Genomic DNA, 10,360 nt, shown 5'->3' with positions numbered 1-10,360 from the left:
GGAAAGTGTTAGTGTCAAGGGTGCCAGTGACCTCCTTGGATCAAACCTAGTAGACAATTTTTAGGTCTTATCTTCTTGAATCTTTCGGCCACATTCAAAACTGTTGATCCTTTTTTAAAAATGTCTTTCCATTGGCTTGTAAGATGCCATAAACTTCTCAGTGTCTTCTCATAAATTTCTTTAGTTTGTAGATTCTCCAAATAGGGCTCCTCCTCTCTTCATTGCACCTTCTCTGCAGAGGCCATTGTATTCATTCTCATGAATTCATTTTTACTCTATGATAAGAATTTCTGCTTCTAAACTTCTAATCCATTCTTCTCTCTAGAGTTTAAGGATTATTCAACTGTCTGCTTCACTTTTTATATACATCGTCCTGTAGGTACTTCAAACTCAGCATGCTAAGGTGGAACTCATTCTTTCTCCTTTCTCTTTAAGCCAGATCTTCCATCTGCATTTACTGATTTAGTTAGTGGAGTCATCAACCACCCCATCCAAGAAAGGTAGAAAGTTGGTCATCCTTGACTCTTCCTTCTCCTCCACTAATAACAAACAATATTTGATTTAGTCTTTTCACTAACAATTGAATTTGTCCTCATATTCTCCATCCCTACTTCTGCTATCATCCTATTGTCTTACCTGGACTTACCCAGGAACTCCCTAAATAACCATTTTTTCCCATAAACTAATATGCTGTAATCCTTCCTTCACCCAACTTTCAGAGGTATCAATATAAAACATATTCTGACTGTGTCAATCTCATACTTCAAATTCTTCAATACTGTACAGGTGAATACACTGAATTACATATAAAAATCTTTATAGATCTACACATACAAATGCACATATGACTATAAGTAAAACTAAGAATTTCTGAATAAGATCAGTAAATTATATCAATGTCAATATTCTGGTTATGATATTATATGGTAGTTTTGTAAGATATTACCATTGGGGGAAACTGAGTAATGGGTACATGGACTTGCTCTGTATTATTTATTACAACTGCACGTGAATCTACCTTGATTTCAAAATAAAAGTTTATTTAAAAGTATCTTGCAAAAAATATTCTTCTAATATTACTTTTAGAAGTATTGAAGTATCTGAGTTTTTATTTCAACATAGCATATAAGTTTCTACTTCCCTCTTAAACTAATTCTTCCAGATTTTCTGCCTAAAATTTTTATACCATATTAACAGAGTTGCTTGTAATTTTCTTACATATGTCAAGTTATTTTCCATTTTAGTATTTTGTTTATGCTATTGCCATAAACCGCTCACTCATACCATCAGTCCTTACCTGGCCTGGCTCATTTCTCCTCATCATTTAAGTTTCTTTCTTTGATGCCTCAGACAAGATGTTATATTCATTTTTGTTCTTTTATAGTATTATACACATTTATTAGAGGTTTGTTTTCCTGTCTTACCTTCTACACCATGACTTTCTAGAGGGTGAGAGTATCTTGTTCACTTTTTATTTCCAGTACCCAGTATACTTATAGCAAATAATAGATACTCTCTATATATTTGGCTTGCATAAATAAAAGAGCTTCTCCATCTAGCTTCGAAATTATCAACAATAAATTTAATGCCATTATTTTTTATTATATAACTAGACCAGAGCATCCATTCACAAATTATAAATTATTTACTATTCTAGTATACTATTTAACTCTGTAATAATAAAAATAATTATTAAGAACTTAGCTAATTTTATCTTGGGGTAAAATTAGTCTACTGATAATCACAATGAACCACATACTCAGATGATCTGTGTAGATAATAAACAGATTTGGAGAAAGCATCACCTGAGAAAGTTGACATTTTTCTTCATGTATATAGAATCAGGGTTATTTTTTTTTCTTAACATAAAACTTGAGGATCCAGCAACCAAATAAAGCAAACAGAAATAGAATTCATTTGTAATGTATACACGTTTGCTTATTCCTTAGTCTAACTAGACTTTTACACTCCAGTTAGAAACCACCCACACACATCAAGGTAGGTAACTGGTGATTAAGAAAAAAATCTAGGTCCAGAAACTTGAGTTTATTTTCTCTGGGCATGATGTCAAGATGGTAGTTTGGAGAGGGGTGATTATGCTGAGGGTGAAATTTAAGTTTCTGAATTTACTTCTGTTTTCTATTTCTACTTTTTTACTTGCTGGAGGATAAATGGACAGATAATCAGTTAAAACACTTATAAAATGGGTTTAATAATAGGTCACACTCATTGTTAGATCTAATGAGGGAATGCTTATGTTCTTTTAAAAATCTGTAGAACATAGATGTTGTATAGTAGAAGTGTAGCTAAAAAGAATAACTCTCATAGGAGACATGATTGTCTGATTTTATTGCAAAGTGGGATCCATAATACTGTCTGAAGAAACACAACTGTGCAACTTATAAAATTTTCTCTCTATATACCTGCATAATTTTGAGAATTCACTTCATTTTTCTTCTTGATTGAGTATGCTTTAACAAATATTTTGTATCATAAATACAGAAACTATAATCTAGTTTCATTTTCGTTCTTTTAAGGTTTGTAGAAACCCCAGCTCATTTCTCTTGGAAAGAAAGTTATTATCGATCCACTATGTCCCAGAGTACACAGACAAGTGAATTCCTCAGTCCAGAGGTTTTTCAGCATATCTGGGATTTTCTGGAACAGTAAGTATCATATAAGCAAATATATATATATATATATGTGTATGTGTGTGTGTGTGTGTGTGTGTGTATATATATACATATATATATTATACTTGAACTAGTATAAATAGGTAATTATGAACAGTCAAAATATTGCATCAGTAGGGTATATTTCTAGAATCAATAAAAATCAGTTAATATTGTTGGGAAATTTTTATTCCTCCAAGAGGTATTTCTGTGTTCAAAATGCAGTGAAGATTTATTCATTTATCAGCATCAAAACATCATTATTATTCCAAGGTGGTGTAGTTTTGAATAATCAGAAGGGATCTTCTATCCAACCCAAAATAACTTCCTCAATGGTTCCCTGATACTCAAAATCTGTTCTTTTAACTTAAAGACTCTTATTTGCTGTTACAGTAAAAATACCCCCTCAGAAAATACAGCACTAAATTTTATTGGTCATTTATGCCTTGCTAAGAGAAAGATTATTATCTCTTTTCTTAAAGTCTGGATTGGTAAATAAGTAAATTAAACGGAAGGTGAAAGAATATCAGAGCACTGGGGACCTAAGGAATTGTGTAATAAAATACTCTATCCTTAATACATTTTGTTATTTCCTTTGTCCCACCCGGCAAGGTTCATGATTCCTATTTCATAAATAGGGCTTGGATTTTAACTGCCTGTGATCATGCATCTGATAAGTGTTTGAGCTAAGATTCAAACCTAGGGTTTCTGACTTGCCAACTTTGAAGCTGAAAGGGCTCATTGTTACCAACTGTGTGAATGTGTTTTAGTCCGTTTCCATGCCTAACACACTTTTTTGTTTGTTTTTTCTTTATGGTAGGCCCATCTGTTCAGTTCAGCCCATTGACTTGAACTTTGTAGATGAACCGTCAGAAAATGGCGCAACAAATAAGATTGAGATTAGCATGGACTGTATTCGCATGCAGAACTCGGACCTGAGTGACCCTATGTGGGTGAGTGGTGTGGGTTTCCTCTTTAATCTATAAGCCATGGTATCAACATCTCCGTTACAACTGTCTTTTTCATGGCATATGAAAAGTCAGGTGGCTCTGAATGGGCAAAGCCTTTGGAAAGTGTCAATGTGGTCAGCAAAGAGAGAATTAGGAGCTTGTGGATTCTGGGCCTGCCTCAACTCTCCATAATGTACATGTTTCCACTGGTGTGGGAGAAGAAGATTGGAAATAATTTTTTACATCCTTTATCTGAAATGCTCTTCATGTCTATATTGATTTAGAGAGGATGTTACCAGCCCAAGGTTTTATAGGCAGAACCAGAATCTTGATCTGAATTTTATCCAAAGCACTTCCAACTATGGCAAACTGCCTCTCTCATGGAACTATTCTTTAATGAGGGAGGATAAAGTAAATCCTATGCAAACACACAGATTTAAGTACCTGATAACAGAATAAGAAGAAAAAAGGTAACCGATAATACAAAACAGGCTTTCTTTTGGTTCCACCACTGAATCATTCATGACCTTAGGCCTCAGTTTCTCATCTATAAAATTGTAAGACCTTTTATGCCACACACCTCCCAGACAGCTAAAGAGTATAATGGCATAACGATAGTATAACACTTTTCTGAGATGTTTAGATGGAATTTCCAGTATTTGTGCAGTCCATAATGCTGGTAGGTTTTCTTTTCTTTCTTTCTTTCTTTATTTTTAAATGTTCATTTACTACACTAGACCTGTTGCTTTTCCTATAAAAATTAAAAACAAAACCAAAAAAAATTTCTAGAAAAATAATATTGAAAAAGCTAGAAAGAGGATAAAGTGTTACAGAATGTCTGCTGATGTGATTAAAGTGCTTTATAAAATGTCTTGCCTTTTTTGGGTGGGGGACAATTTATTTTATTTGAAGGAATGGTTTAAACGAAAGAACTTAAGTATATGTTTTGGTATGACTTGCCTTTTTTGCCTAATACATGATTTTTCTGATATTTTCACAATATATGTTTTGATATGGATTGTACATTTTATTATGGGGAGAAGAAGAAGTGGGGAAAGAGGAGAGGAAAGAACCAAAAATAAAAAATTGCAACTTTGTAAATTCACTGATGGTTTGTCATTGTGTCGATAAGGGAAAATTATTTCTCACTGCTCCTTTCTATTCTAATATGGACCCATTTCTCAATTATCCTCCAGCTAGTAAAAAGAAACTGACAGATAAATCTAAAGGGCAGGTTATTAAAGGCTTTGGAATGTATTATAATTGCATATCAATTTCTATAAATTCTGATTTGACAGTGACTTAGAAATATTCCTAATTCACTAAATAATTTCTTAAATTGATAGATAGCACTTGCCTAGGCAAACCTATCTTTTTATATTCTCTCCAGGGATTTTCTGTTCTGACTATTGGGCTTGTAAAAGCAAGCAGAGGTTATAAAATTTTAAATTGAGAATCAAGCCTTTTCTTTTATAGTTCCTATTATTATATTTCCATGCATTTGTTTTTTTTTTTTTTTTAATGTGTCATGCTATTTCTTGCTTCTTTGTTTTATAAGAGATTTTCTCCTTGAGAACATCACTTATTACACAATGATATAGTAGTTTATTTTTCTGTCTCTAACGGGATAGGGACCACATTTTGCCATGCTCAGTATTATAGCATTTGACATGTATTAGGTCCTCAGGAATTTTTGAAGTCAAAAGAAATGAGACTTGAAAGTTATCTAAGAAGTCAAAAAGTTCTCTTTTAAACAGCCCCATTTAAAAGAACTGTCTTCCTCTAAGGCAGGGGTCTCCAATCCCCAGACCACAGACTGGTACTGATACTGATCCATGCCCTGTTAGAAACCGAGCCACACAGCAGGAGGTGAGCGACAGGTGATAGAGTGAAGCTTCATCTGTATTTGCAGTTGCTCCCCAGTGGTAGATAGCATCACCATCTCAGCTCCATCTCAGATCATTAGGCCTTAGAGTCTCATAGGAGCACTGGTCCCTGGGGCCAAAAAGGTTGGGGATGGCTGTAGTCTAAGCTATTGCATTTGTTAAGAGCTTGAGCTTCATTTTATCTTGAGCACCTCTTTTTCTATAAGCTTTAGGGATGCTGTGTGGGAAAATCTCCACTCTTTTTCCCATTGAATAGTCATGTCATAGAATCTCCACATTTTTCCTTCTTCTGAAGTGGCACATGACAACATTGGTAATTAGGAATGATGAAATAGTTTTATCATCACTTATTAGCACCGTTGAGCTTAACATTGTTTACCAGATTAAATTGAGGGTAATAAGAAATTAGGAAATAAGACCCGGAGTAGACAAATTTGTAAGGAGTGAAGGGTTGAAGTGATTCAGAAAAAGATGGAAAACAAAAGGAAATGGAGTTTTACCAGTAGAAAGAACAAGATAGGTCACTTGGAAACAACTGTATTGAAAAGAATATATAAATAGAATAAGAATGAACTTGATCAAATTAAAAAAAAAAAAAAAATCTTGCCTGTCTGTGGCTGCCTTATTCTTGTCTCCAAAGAACTGAAACATTGCTAATAAATTATAGTTCTATATGAATCCTGGGTGTACTCTCGTATGACTGTTCCAACATCCTCATATATGTCCACATCTGAAAGCCACATAGATGGGACTAGATAACATTAGGTCTCTGCAACAGGAGTGGTGAAATGGTGGACTTACTCAGACTGTTATAATTAGTGTTTTCGTTTGGAAAGTACGAACTTGGATCCTCTGAGGTTCCTAGTCCTTCTAAACTGACAGCTGCTGCAACTGGTGTGAGATTCTTTTCTTCCACTATTTGGTAGCATATTTTCAGTTTTCTGTGTATAGATTAATAGCTAATAGTTTCAAACTCTGAACATAAATTCCTTTCTTCTTGAATCTCAGCCAAGCATTCTTTTACTGTGCAAGAAATACTAATCTGTAGACAGGAAACAGCATGTCAGATTATTAAGGACAGAGATCTTGAAATTGAGAATGTCATCCCATTTTTACGGATTTTTGAAATATCCTTCAACTTAACAACTAGTCATGAAATGGGATCATAATGTTTTGCTCTAATTATTAACAAAGGAAATGTGGATTGCAGAGAATGTGTGTGCTCTCTTCATTAGAATGATTTTAATGTCACCGAAGAATGTGCTGCATTGGATTAGCAAGACCTTTGTTGGCTCTTAATTCTGTTGTCTGATATATGACTATATCTCAGCTTTGCATTACTTATAAATTGTCTAAGCATGTCTGTCATGTCTTCAAGAGGTGGATAATGATGTTAATACTTAAATGTTCTCCTAGAAGAAAACTACATAACTCTTAATTTTGCAGTTGTTTATTCTTCATACTTTGAAGGAAGCTCTGTTTAGCTGAATTGGGTTTTTCTCTAGGGATTTGAGTGGTAACTGTCAAAACCCACCTATTTTTGTAAATTCTTATTTAGCATCTAAGATATACATGGAGAGTCTTCAGATCTACATTTCAACAGAGGAGATAGTGTTTTGTATTTGGAAAGGCTTATACCACAGTACCTAGCATAGTGCCCTATATCTTTCATGACCCAAGATTCATATAAAATTTCAAGTTTATATACTAGGTCTAGCCACAAGCATTTCTTTAGCACTTACTATATGCTATGTTCTTTGTGATACAAATAAACAAATTTTAATCTCTAGCCTTGAGAAAACTATAATGTAGCAGAAAGGCAAGAGTGTATAAAATTACTTATGAAAAATATTCAGATGCATATATATTTTAAAGGCATGTAAAAAGGAACAATTCATTGTTCAAACAAAAGATTGGCAATATATTTGAGAAGATGATTTTTATTTAGGTCTTCCTTGAAATATGAGTCAAATTCATCAAAACAGGAAAAGGAAAAAGTAGTTCAAGTTTGGGTAACTGTTATAAAAATAATTTATTTAAAAAACCATAATGTAAAGCTCAGAAGTTTTGAAAGATGATTGAAAATTTTGGCAAAGGAGTTTATATTTAAAAAGACATAATATAAATTTTAAAAACTACAATACATGATAAGTATACTAGCCCTAATAAACTAAATACTGAAAAATTAATGACGATTAAATCCATCCCCATCCCCACCCTTTGGCAAAGAGTATAGGTAATAATTAGGTGTTTAACAGGTATAAAATGTTGAACCTCTCCAATAATAAAAAAATATTGTTAATTGAAACTATGAGATTGTTTATCATCTATCTAGTCAGCAAAGATTTAAGTGATTGGTAATATCCAGTGCTAGTGAGATTGTTGGGAAACAGTCAATCTTTCCACTTCTGGTGGGAATATAAATTGATATAATATATTTCAAGGGCAACTTGCCCATTTTAATTTATTTAAGTTTAAGGTACTCACTCTTTAGTCTATAAGTGCCACTTCTAGAAATGTTTTCCACAAAATGATTCAATTACACACGCACATACATACAGACGTGCTATACACATGTATGCAGAAATGTATGCAGAAATGAAGCCTTCACTGAAGAATTATTTATAATAACTAAATAGATAAGACCAAATAGAATTCTAAAGACTAAAGTTTTGGACTCAAACAAGAAAAATTACAGTTTAAAGCAAATGAGGGTGAAGCCCTCATACCACTGTGAGATTATATCAGTAGCTATGATGTGCGGTTATTTTCATCTTGGCAACCCTATTATTCATGATCCTCAGTGTGTTTTCTGTATTTGTGCTTTGCATGCGGTGTGTTTTATATTCTGAGAAAAATTACATATATTTGATATTATTTCTTATTAAAGGTTTGGTAGAATTCGTGAGTGAAACCATTCGGACCTGAGTATTTCTTTTTAAGAAGCTCTTTATAAATTCAGTTATTTTAATAGTTATAGGACTATTGATATGATCTGTTTCATCTTGGGTTTTTATAAATTGTGTTTTTTTGAGAAATTGGTTAATTTCACCAAAGTTTTTGAATTTTCATAAGTAGAATGAATTGTTTGGAGGGTTTCCTTATTATCCTTTTAATGTCTGTGGGATCTGTAATATCCTCCTGTTTTATTTCTGATATTGGTAACTTAGGTCTTCTCTCTTTTTCTTTGTCAGCCTTGCCAGAGATTTATTAATTCTGTTGATCTTTTTCAAAGAACAAGCTCAATTTTTTGGCTTCTGTGTTTTTCTCTACGATCTTTCTGTTTTCAACCTTATTATTTCTGGTCTTATTTTATTTCTTTTCTTCTGCTTCTTTGTGTTTACTTTACTCTTTTTCAAGTTTCTTAAATTGGAAGTTTATATTATTGAGTTGAGATCTTTCTTCTCTTCTAATAGTAGTATTTGCTTTTGTAAGTTTCCCACTGAACACTGCTTTAGCTACATCTCATAAATTTTGATATGTTTTATTTTTCTTTTTGTTTACCTTGAAATATTTTCTAATATCCCTCGAGACTTCCTCTTTAACCTATGTGTATTTAGAAGCATATTGTTTAATTTCCAAGTGTTTAGATATTTTCTGTTACTTTTCCATTACTGATTCTGACCATTAAGGTCAGAAAGCATTATGTGATTTCAAATATTTAAAATTTGTTCAAGTTTATTTTATAAGTAAGGATATGGTTATCTTGATAATATTCCATGGTCACTTGAAAGACTATATATTTAATTTTTGTTAGATAGAATGTTCTATAAATGTCAATTATATTAATTGATTTATGGTATTATGCAATTCTCCTGTATCCTTGCCTATTTTCTGTATACTAGTTCTAGTGAGTACTAAGAGAAGAGTGTTGAAGTCTCCAACTCTAATTATGGATTTGTCTCTCATTTCAAATCTGTCAGTTTTTTGCTTCATGTACATCGAAGCACTGTTTTTAGGTATATCATACTTAAGGTTGTTAAATCTGTTTGTTGAATCAATCATTATATCATGATATAATATTTTTCTTTATCCATGGTAATGTAGTTTGCTCCAAAGTCTACTTTGTCTTTATTTATATTAGTATTACTTATCTAACTTCCTTTTTACTAATCTTTGCATAGTAAATCTTCTCTCCATCCTTTTACTTTTAACCTATATTTATCATTATATTTGAAATACATTCCAGACTACATATAATTAGATTTTTTAAATCCATTCTGGTAATCTTTGTCTATTAATTGGTATATTTGCATTATGTACATTTAATGTAATTATTGATTTTTTAATCATTTATTTTTTTGTTTGTTTATTCCCTTTATTCTTCTGTTTCCATTTTATGCTGCCATTTAGATTATTTGACCTGCTTTTGGTATTTGATTTTAATGGTTCTATTTTAGTTTTGGCTATATCTCCATGTACTTTTAGTGATTGCTCTAGGGATTACAATATTTATAATTTTTTACAGTCTATTGAGAATCAATGTTTTGCTACTTCAAGTGAAATGTAGAAACCTTACCACAATATTGGTTTCATAACCCTCTCCTATGGTGGTGTTGTTGTTGTATATATTACATTTATCCACATTTAACACTTCATAAGACAAGGTTATAATTGTTATTTTCTACTGTCAGATGTATTTTAAAGAACTCAAGGGAATAGTCTATTATATTGAACAGGATATTTGTCATTGATGTTGCTCTTTCTTTATACCAAAGTTACAATTTTCATTGGACATTATCAGGAAGAATAGGTAATTCTGTACAGACTTTTTGTTTATCAGAATAAACTTTTTAAGAAAAATAAATGTATTTTCAAAGCAGGATGATAAATCATGTCAAAGCTCTAATTT

The 10,360-nt window shown here is 32.2% G+C and overlaps 1 protein-coding gene across 4 annotated transcripts in view; it reads left to right on the top strand.

The window, feature by feature from the left end:
* The window catches only part of TP63 (tumor protein p63), a 214,546-nt gene that overhangs the window by 76,313 nt on the left and 127,873 nt on the right, over positions 1–10,360 (top strand). For all 4 annotated transcript variants that reach the window (XM_011381558.2, XM_023525778.1, XM_011381554.2 and 1 more), the window contains exons 2-3: positions 2,538–2,666; positions 3,493–3,625. In XM_011381558.2, the coding sequence (XP_011379860.1) occupies positions 2,538–2,666; positions 3,493–3,625 (262 nt within the window). The remainder of the gene's footprint in view (positions 1–2,537; positions 2,667–3,492; positions 3,626–10,360) is intronic.

The sequence above is a fragment of the Pteropus vampyrus genome, unplaced genomic scaffold (assembly GCF_000151845.1).
Source record: "Pteropus vampyrus isolate Shadow unplaced genomic scaffold, Pvam_2.0 Scaffold14, whole genome shotgun sequence".
Taxonomy (NCBI): domain Eukaryota; kingdom Metazoa; phylum Chordata; class Mammalia; order Chiroptera; family Pteropodidae; genus Pteropus; species Pteropus vampyrus.
The sequence above is the reverse complement of the archived record's forward strand: the minus strand, read 5'-3'. Positions and strand labels throughout refer to the sequence as shown.